Source organism: Embiotoca jacksoni, unplaced genomic scaffold (genome assembly GCF_022577435.1).
Source record: "Embiotoca jacksoni isolate LCO1_2020_lvr unplaced genomic scaffold, fEmbJac1.0.p SCAF_167, whole genome shotgun sequence".
Taxonomy (NCBI): Eukaryota; Metazoa; Chordata; class Actinopteri; family Embiotocidae; genus Embiotoca; species Embiotoca jacksoni.
The window spans coordinates 5,001-26,739 of NW_027185304.1; the positions used below are offsets into that span (position 1 = coordinate 5,001).

The window sequence follows — 21,739 nt, forward strand, 5'->3', positions numbered from 1 at the left end:
AGATGTGGTGAAAACCACAAGAGAGGGTCGTTCATACGAACTCTTTCATTCCTCAACGGGAGCGTAGCCGGACACGTATGTTCTGATCTGGTAATATTTCACGAACTAGGTGAAAACTTTGACCTGCTGGTCGGAAGGTCAAAGGATCGCCGAGTCGATGGGATTCATTTTATGATATTACAGCGTGAAGTAATGAGGAAGACCTACAGATTCGCCGTCATTTCCCCCCCCCCCCCCCCCCCCCCCCCTTGAGCCTGTGGCACTATTAAAAAAAAAAAAGTCACAAACATCTACCAAGACATAACAACTGATCCGCCGAACCTCCTCTGTTCATTTGGTAATCCGGAGAGCTCTTTCCGTGATCACACTATCACAGACAAAGCGTCTGTCGCCGCCATGAAACGGGGATTAAAAAGCAGGGCTCCTTAATTCAGACGGCTCGCTAACCACGGCGCGCTCACCCCAACTCACCGAATGAATAGATGTTCTCCCGGAGAATAAAGAGCTCAGCGCGGAAAGACAAAGGAAGGTAAATGGAAAGCTAATGGAGAGGAGGCCGAGAGGAGAGGAATGAGCTCTTTGTAAATAAGCTGCTTTGTACTTTAAAAAAAACAAATTCTACAGTGTGCTGACATCTGCTTTTTAGACTGACTGTCAATGAGTCTGAGACTTTTTAGGTGTTCAACAAATCAGGCGACAGTCAGTTTGTTTAAGAAAATGTGAAGAATTTTTTCCCTAATCTGTCTGTCACAGAGCCATTTTTAGTAATTAACGTCACACCCAGACGTCACACAAGTTTCCTTGTGCGTTTGTTTTTTGTCACTTTTTATTCCCTACACGAGGGAAGTTACATTTTCAGTACGTGTTGTTTGTTTGTCGGCAGGATTACGGAAAAAACTACCGGCCCGATCTCTGTGAAACTCGGTGGAAAGGTGAAGCACGGGCCAGGGAAGAATCTAGATCGTACAATCGTACAAAGGTATTTTTGTGAATTCATTATGCAAGAAAAAACTGTTTTCAGAGCAAATTTAATGCACTGCAATCAAAAATTATGTTTGGAAGTAAAAAAATATATGAACTGAGAATAAAACAAAATTTGGATTGCAAACAAATTTGCTCTTAGTTTTGGTCACGGAAGTCAGAATTTTGCCCACAAATTACATCCAACTCAGCCTGCAACCAAAGAGGTCTGATTCACAACCAAAAGATTTTGTAGTACAAACAGTGTAGTTTCAAAAATGTCTGAATTCTGTGACCAAAACTGTATTAGAAAATATGTTTGCAATCAAAAAAAATGTATTCACAGCTCATATATTTTTACAGACAAACCTGATTTTTGATTGCAGTAAAACAAATGTGCTCTAAAAACTGTTATTTTTGCTAGAATAATAAAGACGCAAAAAAAGACCTCCATACAATCAGCCTAGTAAATGCAATGACTTAAAACCCACTGTAAAATTTAGTTATGGAGATATCCTCTGGGATACGCATGTGTACTTGTTCAAAGTTCATTCAGAAAGCCGTCGTTATGAAGCACTCGGGGACGCTGGTTTTCTTTGTGGAAAACCAGAACCAGTACAACAGTCGAGATGTTTTGGATGGCGGTTTTGCAAATATATCCAGAGACTGTACAGGGTATAGTGGTTTGTAGTAGGAGATTTGCATATCGTAGAATATTTGCATATTATAGAGTGCATAATCAACCTTGGCTTTTCTAGTTTAAGATGTTTACACACCGGAATTGCTTCAAACTGTCAAAAATATGAAGTATAAAAAAAAGCTGAAATTAGCAAAGTGTTTCATGTTTTGGTAAGGCAGATAACTGGAAGAAAATGTGTGTTTGCAAAAAAACAAAAACATCACAGTTCTGGGGAGGTATAAAAAGAAAAACTGCCTAGAGAGAGCTGGCTGACAGATTTAGGTTGTGATAACTCTCAAGATAAGAGAAGAAGGCTTTCTGGCGTTTTAACACCGATTCTCTTAAATTTAATGTAAGACTTGACACTTATTGGCCTCTTGTTTTTGTGCTTTTTAAAACTCTTTCTTTACTGTGGAAGGGGAACATCAGGTCACTACAAACTTTATGTTTTTATACAGTACAGACAAAGACACGGTGATGCTTAGTCATACTAGAAAATATGCTTTCAGCTGCTGTCATTACATGAAACATATAATCTAATGATTAACTTAAATCAGAGGGTAAACCTATTTATATTTACCCTGCTTCTATAAATTCTATTTCAGAGAATTTTAGATTTGATGGTGTAAAAGGCTCTGAGTGTCCAGAGTCATTTTCCACACTTAAATAATGACGGCGGAAAGGAAACCAAAGGATCGTCGATGAGCAACAATACAAAATTAAGTGTAGAAATAAACACCATATTGCAGTCAGGATATATCTGTGGTCTGAGATAGCGGGCGAAGGCTCGATATTAAATAATATCAGAGTCTATTTAGCGGCTCCGAACTTCTCTGTGTGAAAACTACATCAGTTCATAACTCAAAACGGTCAATTTCATTCTTTGAGAATTGAACTTCAAAAGGTCTTCGGACGTCAGCCGAGACTTTGGGCTTTGATTGAGCCGAGAAGTCGCAGAGCCCACCGAGGCTAATGCTCCGTCACGGTCAATACCGGGAAGCCGGATGACCTGTGTGTCTCAGAGTGTGTGTGTGTGTGTGTGTGTGTGTGTGTGTGTGTGTGTGTGTGTGTCTCGTAACTATGGGAAACGAAGATGGGGAAACAGACAGACTTCAATTTTCCCATCAATTCTTAATTTCATGCTCTGTCTTTGTTAAAAGGAGAAAATAAAAGACAGAGGGTGTTACTGTCTTCTTCTATCTATCTAACACACACACACACACACACACACACACACTTACCTGAGCGTTTCGGTCCATTTGAGCTCCAGCTCCAGAGCCATCTTGTCCATCTTCATCTTCTCTTCTTCTTTGGTGGTGATGAGTTTGGCTTCATGTTGACGCTTTTGGGTCTCGAGTTCTCCCTGAGAGACGGACACACACACACAAAGAAAGACCTCTTTCAGTCTAATTGCTTCTTCTTTAGGGGAAAACGAATCCGGTTACACAGACAGCACTGAAACCTTCGGGGGATTCTGGGATTTATTATTCTTTTTATTTTATTTTTTTTGGTAGCGTGACGAAGGGCTGAAGCCTTTTGGAGTGACATTGCTAATAAGCGACGCAGCATGTTGGCTGTCGGGAGTGGCGACACGAAGCTCTGCCAAAAAAAAACAACAACAAAAAACACCACGGTGTACGCTGCTGAATGACCGAAGGTTAAATCCAGATTGTAGATTTAATAGCAGAGTAATCGAAGAAAAGATAAACCGAAATAAATGATTGAAATACGATAACTGAATAACTGTTGAATATTTTGGGTTGAATTAAACAAAAACAATTTTCACCATTTCCTTACATTTTATAGACTCAATGAAAAAAAAAAAGAAAAAAAAACCATCACTTTTTAATATCAATTAAGCATCTTTATTTACCGATCGAATGTATTGTTTCAAAAAGACCGACGACACGACTAAATAGGTTATACTCTGGATGTCAGAAGCAGTCCTAGCGCCTTGGCTCGGTTCGAAATCGATTGGATTAAAGGAGAAGTTACGGTTTAAACGTGGGTATTTTGTCGCGATAGTTGAGGTCAGGTGCTGAGAAACGCGTTCGGTGTTTTTTCTCCCGCGTGCCTGACCTGCAGCGCGGTCAGCAGGTTGCTGGTCTCCCTCAGTCGGGCCCGGGTGGCGTCCAGCTCCTCCAGCAGTTTGTCCTGCGCCTCCTTCAGCGTGGAGATCTGCCCCTCGGCCGTCCCGATGTCCTGCTCCCCCTGCCGCACCTCCTGCTGCAGCCGACACACCTGCGGACGCAGAGGGAATCAACCGATATCCTCTCCCCCGCTGAAACCTCGGGCGGCGGCCGCTCCAAACTTACTTCGGCGTTTTCTGCTCGGCCGGGCGGAATTCCCATCAAAAATGCGTTCGATGAACCGTTTCCACCTTTGATTTTTAAATGAGCCGAGCTCAGATGCCTTTTTGCCCAACGCGGGCAACATAGTTTGAAATGAGGTATCAATTTTATCTCAACGTTAGAAGTACAGTTCGGCTTAAAACTGCTATATTTCCGCATGCATAACTGTAACCTTTCCAAGCTTTTACCGACTGCACAAAAGGGTCCGGTGCTAATCGGGAGTGCGACGTGTCGTACCTCCTCGTTGGCTTCGTTGAGTTTGGACGTCAGCTCGTCCCTCAGCTCGTCCAGCTGCTGCCGGAGCAGCGTCTTCTGCTCCTCCAGCGAGAGGCGCTCCTTCTCAAACTGCTGCTCCAGCTCCTGTGGGAGACCAATCGGAGACAAAAACAAACAAACAAACATCTGTCAAGAGCAGCGGCGCAATGGAAGCCAAAGTGAGCCGAGACCTTCGGGGGGGAAGTCACACGAGGTGAAAATGTTGATGTCTGTTATTTACGTTTGGTTACATCTACAAAAAGTCTGAATTATCCGCGTAAAACGAGCCAAAGCTGAAATTATTCATAATTCTGATGATGAAACGTCCTCAAGACCAAACAGGAAGTCCTTTTGTCCGTCGACCTACAGAATAAAAAACGATTTAAAGAAATGTTTTTGGAAGATTTTTTCAATAAATTAAAATTAAAACGGCAAAGGACTGGAACTCACTTCTATGGTCTGCCTGAAAACGTATAGCCTGCCTGAGAGGTAACGGTAAAACGGGAGAAACTGGAACAATAGATTACCATTACAACTGTTTGGACAATTTGAAACTGCGACCCGATGATGGCGCTAATTGAAAAGTTACAAATCAGAAAAGTTGAACGATTCACCCTCGGACGATCAAGAATGGGTGCGCCAAATTTCGCGGCACTCCTTCAAACAGTTGTTGGAACCGACCAACATTTTGCATCCGCAGACGTACAACAAACGCGCCTAAAAAACAGGAAGCGGATGTGTCGGCGGTCTCCGGGCAGCGATGCTTCATTTCCCCAAAGACTGAAAAATGGACCCGGATCCATAACCTGACATAACATTCATTCAAATTTCTAAAAATACTACAAACATTTTCTTTTGTCCTTCACAGAGAGGAGAGACAGAGCGCCAGCATTGCAATAAAGCATATTATGGCTGCTAATGAATGGGGAACGGTTTCCGTGCAATGATTGCTACTTCCCAAGGACAATTACAGCTGGGGGGGAAATTGCGATAATGCAAAGTGAAATTTGCCACCATTATTCATTACACAGGAGGATGGATTTTGTAAAGCCGCATAAGAAAACACTCTGTGCATTGACAGCTGTGACCCATAAAAATGAATAGCACTTTATGGATCTGCACGGAGGGAAGAGAGAAAAAAAAAAAATCCCCGTAATCCATGGGCCAAGGCTTCATGACATCTTGGATTTCGCTCGACACGGGGGGGAGGGGGGGGGGGGGTCACACGGCACGGGGGAACGTTTCCGCGTTGGCAGGATAATAACTGTTACAACCGTTAGCTTTACTCGCTGAAAAAAATAAAATAAAAAAAAAGACTACTGACTGACACAAAGATGCATCCGTAAAACAGTCTGAATAGGTTTGATAAAATGCTGGAAAAACAGCAACAGCCTGTGATCCTGTGCACCAAACGACGAACCAACACTCACTACTGGCTCTCTATTGGATCAATTTCAGGCAGAAATGCTACAGAAAGTCAGAAACTGTCAAAAATGTAACTCCGAACTAAACCGTGATCTTTCCACCACCTGCCCGAAGACTCTGCAACGCGCCTTTGAAAAAGACTTTTCTCGCGACGACTGCGAAGTGAGCGGCGGAATGGGTTTTGGGCAAATGTCAGGATGCATTTCTATTTCTTCTATTTCTTCATGTTGTAGATTTCAACACTTTGACTTCGCAACTTTGCAAACGTTTTGCTCGTGTAGGTACAAACCCCTGCAGTTCACTTACATATGGTGACTTGTGAATCCATCGTTACACCTTAAAAGTGAATAATAATAGCTTTTCTGTTTGTTTTTATCGGCTCTTTTTGCACGACATGACTTTAGAGATGATTGTATCTTCCATCGACTTAAAAAAATGTAAATGATTTTCAACCGGATCAAGAAAACTGCGAACATTTTATTTCTTCACTTGGTGAGAAAAAAAAAAGGGGCGGAGCGTCGTTCCACCTCTGGCTGCCTGTTTACGAAATCTAGCAGATGTGGAGAATTTGAGGCTGTGTTTTTTTGTCCAGAGTTAACGGTCAACCGAAACAGCAAAGTTATAAAACGTAAAACCAAAACGTGGAGCTGAAAGATGGTAAAATGTTGAGGTGAAAAGCAGAGTTGGGTGAATCTCGTTGGATTTATCACTTTGAGCTGTAAGTTCGAAAAGTGTGACTGAACTATTGGAATCTCAACTGGATTGCACAATTTTCTTCGCATGCGCAATATCAGATCATCCTACTTTGAAACCGTGAAACACAACATGCCTGAAAACAGACAAAGTCAGACGGTTAGCGAAATCTATTACGTCGGATCGGGATTTCTGTCGAACCTCGCGGCTCAGTTTAGAGGGCGAGACCGAGGCAGGGCAGAAACCATTCATTCAAATTCCCGACGCGGCCCGTGTCACGGACGACTCTCGCTATAATTCAAAGTGAATAAAGAACGGAGGTGATGAATGAAAAGATGATTAACTCGACGTGATGAAACTGGGATCGGACAAAGGAACCGAGCGACGGAGGATGGGAAGGGTGAAGAGACGCGCTTTTTGTTTCTTTTCATCCGTCTGTGCAGGAAAAGATAGAAATCTGATGACTGGCGGAGCAGGAAGTGAGGGAAAAAAAAAAAAAAAAAGGAGCTTTACTATTCGCCCCCTCCGGCTTGTCACCGCTTCAATCTGGACATTTCCGACAACTGACGGCATAATCACGAGCGGGACCGAACGACGGCAAATTACTGTGCAGTTGCGAACAAGGTGGGAGGAAATATGAAGCCCTGGAAATCAACACGGGGGGCCAGAAGGGAGGAAACCTTCGTATGGGCCGCATATCTAATGACTATGGAAATGCATAACGCTCCTTCTCTTAATGTAGCTGTTGGCTCTGATCAGGCCTACAGTGGAATATCATTTAAAAACACGCCCTCATTATGCAACTTTGATGCAAGAGAATACTTGATCACTCGCTTTTCACGTGGATGTGTGCGACTGGAGTGAAGGGCGCAGTGGAGATTGGGCATCACCACCACCACCACCACCACCACCATCATCATCATCATCATCATCATCGCGAGGCTATTTCGGGCTGGTGGAACAGCGCGCCTCAGCTGCAGTCAAATTAATGGTAGGCTGCGGTTCGGAACAACTAAGCCTCGGGCTCATTAAACTGGTCCCAGGTCGGTTTGTACACCCTCGGGGACAGTTTCACCGTCTCATATCGGATACAAAGTCGTCCCGATGGTGGAATCTTGGCATTTGTGAATATCAGGAACAAGAACAACGAGTGCAAGTTGTTTATTAATCTGATATTATCCTGTATTTAAATGTTATACTAGAGCCATTAATTGAACCATAATTAATAAGATAGTTAATAGCTTATTCAGCTGGTTTGGGTGGAGCTCAGCTATGTGAATAAATGTTATTAAACATGAGTAGCTCTCGGACACTTTCATTTTGTCCTGTCACTCAGTTTAAAATACATTAAAAAATTTTTTTTTTTTTTACCACTATTTTAACCGGTACAAGCATTTCTGGATGTCACTTATTAAATCAAAACTGTTGTTTTATTCATTGTACTGATATATGACATCAAAACACAGCATCGATTATACTTTCGCTGTGATAATACTTTAAGTTTTGTTTTGTTTCTTTGCTATTATTGGTAGCTTCTGGTACCCCGAACAACTAAAGTACAGACATAAACACAATGTATTGCAAAAATAGTGCAAGAATAATCCGGCCATGAATACAATCTCATTTATAAAATGTTTTGTTTTTGCTGGAGCTGTAACTTAATTCATTTTAAAATTACATTTTAATGCTGTACTTTGAATGTTGCATTAAACTGAAAGTTTTTTTTTGTTAATAATTCATCTTCAATTACACGCATACAGAGAAACAACAACACAGTGCAATCAGATGCAACTACAGCCTTACAAAATGACCAACCACCTCTCCGACAGTGTCAATGATTACATTATGTTCCACAATGGCAGTTTTTATTATTAAATTGAATGTAAAAAGTGAATATATTACAGGTTTAGTACATCTGTCTCTTAACTCATTTGATGTACCCTCTGAATTTCTAGTATATTCTGAAAAGAAGGTTGAAATGTTCACAGTCACACGACTTCCTATTATATGAATCAAGTGAATCACATTTTCTCCTGAACCTGTTTTGTAGAACTTTTATTTTAGCTGGAGAGAAAAAAAAAAAGCAGAAACTCTCCAGTTTCCAAAAATAGAAGCTCTCGTGTTATTCCCAGGAGGGCAAATATATATATATATATATATATATATATATATAAAAAAAAAGGCAACAGAGTAAAAATATATACTACAGAATATGCAGCAGACACGCAGTGTAAAAAGCGCCATCGAAGAAGTGGTAGTGTACTGTATGTATGAGCTGAAGGCCTGTTAGGGTGTGCTAAGTAAGTAGCGGTAAAATATTGATGCTGGAAGTTTCAGAAACACACACACACACACACACACACACACACACACACACACACACACACACACACACACACACACACACACACTGGTTGGCTGCCAGAGTCTATCTTTCCCTCAGCCCAGTGCTCACATCCATCTCTTTCAACTTCAAATCATTTTTGTCCTAATTTATATTACTTTACTTACTTTATCCTCCACTTGCAGTTTTATGTGCAGTAAAATGTCATCACTACCAAAGCAGGACCACAAATTTAAATCGAAAGGTACTGCGCCCTTTTAAATGTCAAACCTCCCCCCCCTGGCCGCCCCTCCACACCTTTCATAAAGGTTTATTTCCTGGTGAGTTTAAACGATTTATTCACTCTAAAAAGAAAACTCAAGAGTTGTCATTTAAAGTAGCCTGATTAAAAAAATGTGAAGCAAGTTATCACCTTGTGGTCTGGTGCCTCCTCCAACCAGAAGAGTTGCAGTTGACATCCATGTCTGTCTAATCTCATATAATATTTGTCGTGAAGATTTTGAAAGAATTTGTCCAATAAATCTGAGAGAACACAAAGTTGTTGCCATGGCAGCAGACGATGCTTCCGATATGGAATCACCAGCTCCCCGTCTCTTCCTCGGTTACGGTGCTGAATAATGGCTAGAAGTTTTTTTTTTACAGAACATAATGATGTCACAGTGACGTTGACCTTTGACCTTTTGCATATAAAATGTCATCACTTCATTACCTCCTAATATTAACGATATTATTTTTTATCAGCTATGTGCAATAATTATGTTTTTTCTTTACATTTCAGTGTATAAGTCGTGTATTTCATTAGTTTTGTGTATATAGCATGCTCGTGTCTGTGTATTTATAACTTTTTATTTCATCTTAATAAATTTGACAAATAAATCTTATCTAAATCTTACGTCTTATCTTATTTGATCTCATCTTATCTCGTGTCTCATCCTTCTTATTGAGAATTCTTTGTCGTGATCAGCGTACGAATTCTTGCGTTTTGAGAGGTCACCGTGACGTTCGACCACCAAAATCTACCGACATCACCCCCGAGCCCGAGCGAACGTTCGTGCCTCATTTGAACGACGTGCTTCAAAGTGTTCCGGAGATATCGCGTTTGCAAGAGCGCGACGGACAGTCTGCAATCATAACGCCTCGGGGCAACGAAAAATACTCCGCAGAAACACTTTTTTTTGTTTACACTTCCTCACACGTGTAGGTGGCGTGTTAATCTAATTAGTTTCCTATTGTTTTCCTGCACGAGCGGCACGCTCCGAGCAGCTGTGTGTGTGTGTGTGTGTTTGTGTGCGAAGAGACGGACGTCTTTTTTTTTTTAACGCTTCGTTCTCCCGTCGGACGCCGCCAACTTCGCTTTTCGCTGAGACTTTATTTCTATTTGTCTTTCCCGGATCTCGTTTGTGAGGTAATAAGCTGCTCCGGGTTCCTCGCATTTCCAACCGGCTCAGGTTACGTGAGCCCTGAGCTGCCCTGGATGACATTTATGGGTGATAAATATAAACGTGCACCCACGTCAGTAGGCTGCGTTTCCTCCTTTTGAGTTTGCCAGGTTCTTAGTCACTGTTACAGCCTTTTTTTTTTTTTTTTTTTAATGTATTTCAGTCTATAAACAACCCACATAAAATGCAGATTTCATTTTGAACTTCTCAACTTCTCAGTATTCATTTTAGACATCGTTATATTATGTGTGCTCCTTTATATCGACTTGCGCAGTGAGGTCACTTTCTAAAGAATTTAGTCCTCTAACTATTCACACTTTAAGTACATTTTGCTGACCGTACTTCGGTACTTTTACTTTATCTCCTTTTACGTAACTCTCGGGTCATTTTAGGTGTAATTCATCCCGCCACTCCAGCCGATCGATCCTGAAAAATGTGAACGCATTTCGGCACCAAGCAAAGTCAAAACCATTCGTCTCCGGGTGGCGACAGCTTCGCTCCCTCTATCTCTTTTTATCAAACCATCATCTTCGTCCCAATAGATTTCCAATTTCAAACACTGTTCAGCCTCTCTAAATAAAAAAATAAATAAGAAGGCACATCTTCTCTGCAGTCTTTGAGTGTAAGAGACGGAGACGGACAGGTACAAACAGGAAATTGTCTTTTTTTACAGACTGAAAGAAGGCGATTCAAAGGGAACGTCACCTGAGTTTTAAAATTAATTAAATGCCAAACCCAGTATTCGGTGTTTCATTTAATCACATCAAAGAAAGGCTTCTGAAACAATATTTAGACCTTCGTGAGATGCTACGAATTTACATTTCAAAACAGTAAATAGCTTCTTTCCAGCCTTTGTGGCAGATGGTGCAGTCGGTGAACGACGTCGTGTTAGGTTGGAGGGTAGAGAGGCTGACTGGTGACTGCTAGTGGTTTCAAAAAGTACCAGCGAGCCACACTTAAGTAAAAGTAGAGATATCTTAACAGAAAATGACTTTGGGAAAAGTAGAAGTCACTTTTTAGAAACATTACTTGAGCAAACGTCTTTTTTACTTTTAAAATACTGCAATAAAGTACATCGTGGGAAGCAAACGAAGGATCGTTGTTATTTCAATGGTAAATGCAGATTTGTCCACACTGTACACTACATGTACACACTGGCATCGGTATCAGTGGCGTCGTGTTTGTCATTCTTAAAAAACATATGCAGACTACGCGGGGACGTCTGTCTGTCATAATCAGGACTCATTCATTAACACATATAACATCAACAGACTGAATGACGTGACACGGGCCAAAATCATTTGGCAGAATGCGGCGAGAGCCGACAGCTTGTATTTTGACTGAGTCATTTCTGATTATGTTACTTTTTTATTTATTTATTTTTTTATGATTTAATAATGTTGGAAATATTAGCAGCAGGTGGATTGCGGGCAAGAGGAACGGTACCGAATCGAAATTGTGCTCATTGTAAAAGTCACCACATCCTCGGAGTTAAAAAAAAGAAAATTTAAAAAAAAAAGGTATCCAGATGTTGTATTTAAAGCTCAATCGTTCTCTGTTAAGAAAGATATGAAACTAGATGTTAACGTGAAAGGTGGTCGTAGTAACGAACCCGCAGAGAAATATGACCTGGATGTACAACTTCTTTAGGGTCGTCCTGTAGCCGTCCGGCCTGCAAACGCAGTGTTTTTGTTCACTCTTTCTCTTCTCAGTTTAGTTTTCACAAAAAAAAAAAAAAAAATCTAAATAAATCTCTAATAGACCCACAATACACTACCTGCTGTGCAGCAGATGGCTCGGAGACACAGTTAACATCTGACAGTTGAGCGTAGGGGAGCATTTAGTAGCTAAAGAGCCAGACGTTGCCTTCAGCAGTGACCAAAAAAAAAAAAAAAAACATAAAAGAGAAGGAATATGGGACCTAATTGGCCAGAAATACCAGTTTAAATAAATAATTATGTTAATATTGTGATGGTTGGATGTTAAGCTGCGGTGGCCAAAAGGTAGAGAAGTGAGTCAGTCCCAAGACTGACCAAAAAGTTGCCACAAAAAAAAAAACAAATCGGTTATTGCGTAACAGTAAATATCAGCAACTGCTTTCCATCCCGTTTGAGTCGGTAAATCTATAACGAGGCTTCATATCTTCGAAGATCATTTATCTGCAGCTGTAAATGATATTGTCGCTACACCAAATCCGACAAATAGAAGGAGCAGAAAAACAAACAATCCCTTCTGTTGCACAAACTGAAAAAAAACCCAACAACAAAAAAAAACTCACGACACTACAAGTCATTTCTTGTTTTCTCGTCCGGCGCCCATAAAGACGTCATTTCCTTCGACCCGAGTTGAAGAAAAATCAAGTTTCATCCCCCGAGAAATGGAATCGTTGTGGATTGAAATGACCCCCGAGATTTAAACGACGCGGATCAAGAACAACATACAGCTGCTTTTTTTGTTTTGTTTTTTTTCCTCTCTCGGCTTTTCCAGCGATAACCGCTGATTACTCAAGAAGCGGCGTGTCTGAAAATTGATCTTGTGGATATCATTAGTCATTCATTCATGGGGGAACTCGCCAGCTGATGCTCCCTCTGTTTCAGATCGTGTGTTTTTTTGTTTTTTTTTGCTTTCATCAAAAGAGGGAAGAAATTATCTTCTGAATTTTACAACGAACGATTTACGATATGAAAGGAACGACACCGGCTCCCGTGCGTCGGGGGCCTCACCTTAAAGTCGATAAAAAAAAGACGAAGTGTGTGTGTGTGTGTGTGTGTGTGTGTGTGTGTGTGTGTGTGTGTGTGTGTGTGCGTCTCCGCTCACAGCCAGCAGGCGGTTCTTCTCCTTCTCGGCGGCGTTGAGAGCGTTCTCCAGGGTCACCCGGTGCTTCTTGCCCACCTCCTCCAGAGCTCGAGCCTGGCTCTCCTTCATCTGGCTGGCGTCCTCTTCGTATCGAGAGCGGATGCTGCTCATGTCCTTCTCGTGGGACGTGTTCTCCTCGCGCAGGGTCTGACAAATACACACACACACACACATTTTAAGTGAAGCTCAAAGATGATTGCCGTGACGGACGACACACACACACACACACACACACACACACACACACACACACACACACACACACACACACACACACAGAGAGCTGCGGGCTGACATTTACGCCATATGCTGCTGTATTCGGCCATATTGTCGGTGTTTGCTTGGCGACGGCCGAGGAACTAATCTGTCTCTGTGACTCTTTCACGCCACTTCACGCTCACATTTGGTATTCTTAAAGCCCCGGGCCGAGCCGAGCCGAGCCGAGGAGAGTCTGGGTTAGGATTACCGATAATAGAGTTATTGATTACGGCAGCTATGAAGCCCCACATTACGGGTCTGCGGCATAATCGTGCCGTCGTTCTGAATAGAGTATTGACGCGTTGCTCAGATGTTGTTTTTCTCGGCACGATCCGCCGGTGAAGCTGATAATGGTGGCAGATTTAGCACTTTTATTATAAGGTAATATTTCTTTTTTTTTTTAATGTCATACAAACAAAGGCTAGCATAATTACGCATAACAGTTAGTGATGTGCTACTGATTGGTTTGTAAGTAAGAGGAGTGGGCAAAAAAAAAAAAGAGGAAGAAGAAGTGAGGAAAAATTGAGGAAAGCTGTGAACTATATGGATGGAAAACAGTCAAAAGATGTCGTTTGGAGGACACAGAGGAGAAAGAACGAAAGCCCTCCTGATTTAAGTTGTTATGAAACTCCATATATTGTGTAGCAGAGAGCGCAAACGCACAGCGACACTGCTCTGGGTTTCGTCTTTGGAACAATGAAGGACGGCGTCACAATGAATCACGATTTTCCTTGGAAATAGAAATAGATTAAAAAAAAAATAATAATAAATCTCGCCAAAAAAACATGCCACATGAGAACAGCGATACTCATGAGTTCAGCTGACATTAGCCACGGGAAGAGACTCCTACGATGAGCTGACAAACTCTGAGAGAAAATTTACTTTTTTAAAGGGGAGAGTTTTTAAAGGGAAGAGTTATGTGACGGACTATTAAAATTCGATCTATCGGCTGTGGATCTGTTTTTTATTTTCTGGTGTTCTCCTGACGTCAAAAATAAATACAACGTGAAATTGGACCGACTTTTTTGTTATGCGTGTTTGCTTCGAGACGTTTTAGAATATCCAATACCTTTCGGATGACGCTGCTCGGATTGACGGTTTTCAGTGGAGTTTTATAACTTTAGTACAGCTATGAACGGATCCCTGTTTTCTGAAAAAGAATCTCCTCATTTGAGTGATGCAGTGCGACAGGAGGAGGCAGAAAAGAAGAAGATTTAAATTACAGGGATGTAAACAATGCAGGATTTAAAATCACTGAAAAAACTCAACGCGCTTTGGTCAGGAATAATGTATGTATGCGTAACTCCACAGGGCCCCTTTAAGACGGCTAAATTCCCTCATTTTGTATTAAATCTCTGATATATTGTTTTCCTTCCCTCAAGACCTGAGCTACACCCAACGAGATACCGCAAAATGGCACCGATCAAAGTTTACATTTGCTGAGTCATTGAGACTGAGCATGTGCGTCAGTGGTAATACACTTGACAAGATAACAGATGCTACATTCCCCAGTCCTAAAAAAAGATCTATTATTGATATCATATTCAGCCTGAACGGTCGTATTTAAAACCAGAAAGTATCTGGCAGATTATCAAACGCTGGCAACAACATGAGAAAAAAACCAAAACACACTTTAATCTCCCCCAACAGAGAGCGATCGTATTGGTGTGCAATTATTGCTTCCAAACCACAAGATAAGACATGAGCATCCGGGGAGGTTCATTTCTTCTTTTGTAAAGAGAGAAAAAAATAAAATAAATGTAAATGAGAAAAAAAAACACAATGTTTAATAAGAGAAAGCATGCGTCGCATTAATGTAATGGCTCTTTTCTACAATGGTCCCTAATTAAGCCAGAACGCAAAAAATGATCTGTAATGTTCCTCCTCCTCTAGTTCACTATATTGTGGCTTATTTTTTAACCAGAACTCATTAAAACAAATATTTTTCTTAAGAAATTTAATGCAAAGAAGTTAAAAAAAACCCATAAAAAAACATGTAAATTTACATGATTTTTTTCTAAATAGTGTCAAGCATCATTATTTTTTACGCCTGTAAATAGGTGGATATTGAAAAGTCTTTTATTTGCCAATAAGGTCAGTATCACAATAAGACTGTTCGTAAAAAAATAATGTAATTTTATTATAGCACGTGAATCTTTAAAAAACAGTTAGCGATAATGCATTTTTTACAAGATTGTGTTTGTAGTAAATATGTAGATAATTTAACTGTACTGTTAAAAATAATGTAAAATGAAGGTGATAATACAAAATGGAAGGTTTTGGTAATAAAAGAAAAATCCTGGTAATCACATTTTACAGACTATTGTCTTTCTTTGATGTCACAATGTCGGTCATTCTTCAACATAACTGTATTTTAGCAAATTTGAACAAATTTAAAAGATAAATCCAGAATTGTAAATTTCACATTTTTTTTTGGGGGGGGGGGGGTGGTTAGAAAACAAAATTCTTCTGCCAAATATCACGATTACTCCATTTTAAGTAGAAATCATTTGGCGCTCCGGGAGATGTTTGGTGCCATAAAGTTTAAGTGATCTGAGATCTATTATCCTCCGGAAGACATTCAAATTCGCAGCAGCTCTCGCTCAGCGGGGGAACCGTCGCCGCTCCCGGAGGATTACACTGCACAAATGTCAGAGATAAAAGGACGGGAAAACACACATGAAGCGGCAACACTTGACATTTACTGTTGGCTGCTGGTCGGTCTGCTGACGACACTGTTTCTTAAATCATCTGACCTTTAAATTTCTTGGTTTAAAAAAAAAAAAGAAAAGAAAAGAAAAAGAGAAGCAGCATTTTTATTTTTAAATATAAAGTTTGTAAATGCTGTGATTGACAGGTTTGACCCTTTCAGTTCGGTGACAGCAGGTCAGTTTTGTCAACTTTGCGGCATACTATTTTATAGAAGCTCCTTAGCAAATGACAGAAAAAGAAGGGAGAGTTTGTATGCACAAGATATGTCTAAAATGTTGTATTCTCTCCAAATAACTCCAAATATATCAAAAAATATGAATAAAAGACTTTTTTTCATCTGTAACGACTGTGTGTGAGCAAAAAAGACCTCACAAGAGACGCGATCAATGTCTGTGTGAAGTCACAGAAAAGTCAACATTCCAACTAATAGAAAAAAGACAAAGAAAACTGAAGAAATTTATGATTTTTTTTCCCTCTCATTTTGAGGTTTTTCTCTCCGAAAGGCAGAATTTTTTTTTTAAGGAGATTAAAGAGTTTTGGGGAAAGTCCAACTTCGGCCTCATTCAGGTCACATGGGAACGCCGGAGAATTCAAACTTCCTCCTTTTTTTCCGTCCTCTTTAATGTGATAATCTGGTTTCTCTGACTCAGAAACCATAATGGTAAAAAAAACCGCATGATGTCAACGATAAAGAGGACCAAAGTTAAAACAAGTTCGATCATCTCAAAGTCATGAAACCCACTTCTTGTATTTTAAAGATGAAAAACAAGTCTGGAGCAAAAGTCCACAGAGAAGTTCAGTCACGGCATCTTGATGACTTATTGCTTATTCAGAACGGAGTCGCTTCCAGCCTGACATGAATACCAAACGAAACACAACACAACACAACACACACACACACACACACACACACACACACACACACACACACACACACCTTCTCCAGGGACTGGATCTGCTGCTTCTGTCTTTCATCCAGGCCTTGGCTCTGGGTCTGCAGGGCCTCCCTCTCCTCCTCCATCCTCAGCACCTTGTCCTTCAGCCGGCTGCGCTCGTTGTCCAGGTCCCTGATGGCGGCTTCCTGGGTCATCTGGGTGGCCTGCAGGCTGCTTATCTGACCTGCGGCGGGGGGTAATGAGGTAGGGTGAGGGGGAGGTGGGGGGGCAGAGACGAACGGGCGTGAGAACAATGCTAATAAGACAGCAATGTCATCGGCGTATCGTCATTCTCGGCAAATTCTTACCGATGCAGCCGGCACGTGCAAAATGCACCCGCCGTCAGCGAGTTTTAAATTGGTGTCTTGGCGCTGAATCGACATTTTTTATTTCATGTCATTCATTCAACCGGGCTCATGCCGGACCAGAGGCCAAAACATTTCATCTGGATGGAGGTCCAGGGGGCCGAGAAATGAATTATTAACGTTGTGTGGAATTACATTTCATTAGAATGTCTCACATTCTACAGAAAACTAACATTTTAAATCTAAAACGAAATGTCAGAATGACGAAAACGCCACTCGTTAATCTGCGCGCTCAGTCATTTTATTATTTTGCGAAAATCATCGTTAAAAACGGTCGTCTTGCCAACGTTTTTTCAAAATTTTGACTGGCAGCTCGAAGTCAGAGACGAAGGACACGTTAACAGCACACGAGCATCAGCAGGAGAAAGAGAGAGAGAGAGACAATCCCGTCGTTATTTGTAGATAAGTTATAAGCCGATGGAATTTAATAGAGAAAAATTAAAACTCATATTACGTACCTTTTTAGCCGCACAAAAATTACAGTTCCTAGTCATTATGGTTTTGGATTTCACAGCACTTGAGAAATAACAAGAATAAGCAGTAATCTTGTCCAAATTTGTGGTGGGGCCAAAACAAAATAAAAACCTGCCAAATTGGGCTGAGTGTGACAATTTCTTGCCAATAGCGTCTTCAATCATCATGGAAGCTGCCGCAGCAGGTCGGAGCGGTTAATTCAACGTTTCAGGAAAATCAAAGACTGTTTTAGGTTTAAGAGTTGAACCAAAGTGTTGGACGTAGCTTCCGGGTCTGAAAAAAATGAGGCCAACGCAGAAGTGCTTTAAAACAGCAATACCACAGAGGGCCACTAGAGGTCGCCTCCAAAAAAGCCTCCGTCTCCATAGACTCTCCGCTGTTTTTTTAATTTTTTTTTTGTTGGGGGAGGGGGGTCTGTTTGATTGACAGGCCTGTGGTGCCGTCACGGTTACATAGTTAAGTAGCTTGACCCAAAAGTGTATTTTTCTGGTTTATTTGGTTTTAGCCAGTATACCAGTTACTATAGCAACGTATAAACCGTAAAAACACAAACGCAGAAAAACGGATTATAATTTGGAAGAAAAAACAAAAAGCTCCCTCTTGGTTAAACTTTGATTTATGGTATTTTAGTTTACGGTTGCCAGAGTACCCAGATCTAAGCAACAAACCTGAAACTAGAGGCGAAAGAACAAAAAATAACAACAATAATAATACATAATAAAATTCAGAAAAAACCCACAAAAAACAGCTGGTTAAAAGACAGAAAATCAGCTGTGGTTTCGGTTGAATTGTGAAACTTCTTTCTTTTTCTGAACGACCTTGAGCCGCTCTGTGATTTTGTGTCGTGGCTAACGTGACTGTCGTGGTCGCATTTCACCAGCTGGCTCCTGTTTGTGTCTCTCGTACGCGAGAAGCTCCGGAAGGAAAAGAAGGCTCATCGAGGCTAATGGGCCGAACACGATTCGGCTGGCGAACGCTCACACATTTGTCAGACGGGAATGTTTACGTCGTGTCGTTTTTCGCACAAAGTCCTGATGGAGAGACACGAGAAGATATTAAATCAGATTCTAACATGCGATAAACATTTACCCCAAAAGCAAGTGTGCACGCAAAACACGCCAGCCTCAAACGAGGCGTAATTGATGCGAGAAGAGGCTTCCTCTAGCGCGGGGGGGGGGGGGGGGGGGGGAGACCATTAACCGGGAAATACAGGAATACGCTGTTAAAGTCTGACAGGCTGCGATGTGTCAGTCGAGATGAGGGAGGCTGTTAGTGGATATGTTTGATGAGTTCGCATGACAAGCCTGGAGAGCATCTTCAGGGTGAAGTGGAGGAGAGGAGGAGAGAGGAGAGGAGAGGAGAGGAGAGGAGGAGGAAGAGAGGAAACCAGAGGAGAGGAAAGGAAAGGAAAAAGGAAAGGAGACCAGAGGAAAAGAAAAGAAAAGAAAAGAAAAGAAAAGAAAAGAAAAGAAAAGAAAAGAAAAGAAAAGAAAAGAAAAGAAAAGAAAAGAAAAGAAAAGAAAAGAAAAGAAAAGAAAAGAAAAGAAAGAACCGAACAGGAAGGTTTCTGGTTCTTACTGGCTTTGAGGAGGATTTCGGTGGCCTGCTGCTGGACTCGGTCTCTGGCCGCCTCCAGCTCACATTCAGCCTCCTTCTGACGGATCTCTACAATCTCGGAGTTCTGGGTCACCTCGTCCAGCTGCTTGGTCAAATCCTGGAGACACAAGAGGAGACACGAGAGACAACTTTTAACTGACAGCAACGGCGAAAAGTTAAATGTAAACATGAATATAAAAAGTGATACATATTTAATGTACCGCTATCTTGGTGCAGCCGGAAGTTTTTGAGCGACTTTTTAAGACATCTTAACTCAGTGAAAAATATCAGTTTGTATATTGATAATACTGAAGATTCAACTGCAGCTCAGTAAGAACTAGAGTCACACACACACACACACACACACACACACACACACACACACGCACACACACACGCACGCACACACACACACGCACACACGCACACACGCACACACACACACACACACACACACACACGTTACAGTACAGTAACTATGTGATTGAGCGCTCTGTAAAAAGAAGAGAGGCAATTTCACATCTTTCAATCCCGTCAAATAGCCTCAAACTTAATTACTGCTGATTCGGCAAAAGACAATGAAACCTCAACCTTATCATTACCATGGGTGTAACCAAGGCCTTTTTTAGGGGGTAGGGGTTGTTTGTGCCCCCCCCCCCCCCGCCGCCCATCCCAACATAAAGTAGAAAGTATGTTGAATATATTCTCCTTTTATGCCGGATGTCAACGGTTCAGTCTCTTTGTTATTTTCTATTTATTGTCGATATATTTCCTCGTCGTTAAGGAAAAAAACAACTAATGGACGACGTTCGGTGATTAACTCGCATTCAGCCCACATCACATTAAAAATCAAACACGCGCAGCCTCGCTCCTGTCAATCATCATCCTCCCCATCGGGACGCGCCGCTGCATTTCCATTTAAAAAACGCAAACGTCCCTGAAAAAAAAAACAACAAGCCTCGCTTCGGGTGATTTATTGTTTTATCTTCCACCGGCTCCACCCGAGAGTGAAGTGTTTCGTCCGGGAGACGGCGGCGATTTAACACAGCTTCACTGGAATGTTTCACTCGGGGTGGGGGGGGTGGGGGGGGAGAGGGGAGGGGGGTGATTTGTAATGTTTGGCGTCCTACGGAAGCCCGCGGAGAACTCGGCCATTAATTACGTCTGTCTCGGTTTCTCCCGGCGATCGTTTGCTCACGATTAACCTCCTAAATCATAAACTGAAAGGAAGGAGACAGAAAACAAACAAACACTGAAAGCAGGAAGCTGGAGCGTCCCGGCGGAAAATTCGGTTATTTCTCGGCACGAGACGAGTACTCGGATGAAAACGAGTACCCGGTACGGACAAGACAGGTTTGACGAGTACGAGTAAAGTCTGAGTAAAATGCGTCGATGTCCGTTTTGATGAAGCTGGTGACGGAGACGATTCACTTTAACCAGAGTCGTGGAGAAATTTACAGGCCAGAAGCTATGACGGTATTTTGGGGTCTTTATTATGCTAGCAAAAAAACTACAAAAAAAACCAACAAAACACAGTTTTGGAAGCAAATTTCTTACAGTGCAATCAAAAATCAAGTTTGTAAGTTAAAATATATAAATTGAGAATATAATTATTTGCAGTGCAAACAAATTTGCTAAAACCTCGACATTTAAATCAAAAACCTACGAGTTGGATGTAGTGGGCGGGGCATACGCAGGAGACGGGAGTTTTTAAATCACTCTGTCCGAGTGATTTGTTTAAAAGTGACGACTTGGCTTTCACTTTGGTTATAATTTCACGTTGTCAATGCCGATCCCGTCTTTGAAAGCGAAGGTTTTTTGACTTGAATGCAAAAGCTTTGATTTAAAAGCAAAGGTTTTAATTCCGTCACCAAAACTAACAACAACCGTCGGAGCAAATTTGTTTGCGATGCAAATAATTATTTTCTCAATTTATATATTTGTTTACTTACAAACTTGATTTTAGATGGCAGGGTGACAAATTTGCTTTCAAATTTTTTTTTGTTTTTGTTTTGCTTGCATAATAAAGACAACAAAAATACCTTCATAGAAGCAGTGGAGAGCAAACGTATGTTCCAGTAGCGCCACTGGCCATTAGATAACTACTTTACAGGTAAGACGAGACGGCAAGCCGGCGTTACAGGATTAAGAGATATGTTTCACAGACTGAGGCTGTTATTAGGAGATCGTTACGATATCACCTCGACAACGTACACGGCATATCGGCCGCGTATAGAAAAAAAGAACAAGCAGGAATCAAAACTCGTTTCCGATCCTTTCATATCTGTTTCTTACATCTTTGTTTTATTAAAACGAAAGAAGCCGTCGAGCGAAGTTGGTTCGGAGTTCCCTCTCCTGCTTTGTTGTTTCGCTTCTTTTATCTTGGTTACGGTTAAT

At 41.4% G+C, this 21,739-nt stretch overlaps 1 protein-coding gene across 1 annotated transcript in view; it reads right to left on the reverse strand.

Moving 5' to 3' along the window:
- LOC138199160 (protein FAM184A-like) overlaps positions 1-21,739 on the reverse strand; it is a gene marked incomplete at its 3' end in the record, with an annotated part of 31,887 nt that overhangs the window by 3,892 nt on the left and 6,256 nt on the right. The window contains exons 6-11 of the mRNA XM_069151099.1: positions 19,325-19,460; positions 16,910-17,091; positions 12,964-13,149; positions 4,228-4,350; positions 3,719-3,880; positions 2,881-3,002 (exon numbers count right to left, since the gene is read on the reverse strand). Of these exons, the coding sequence (XP_069007200.1) occupies positions 2,881-3,002; positions 3,719-3,880; positions 4,228-4,350; positions 12,964-13,149; positions 16,910-17,091; positions 19,325-19,460 (911 nt within the window). The remainder of the gene's footprint in view (positions 1-2,880; positions 3,003-3,718; positions 3,881-4,227; positions 4,351-12,963; positions 13,150-16,909; positions 17,092-19,324; positions 19,461-21,739) is intronic.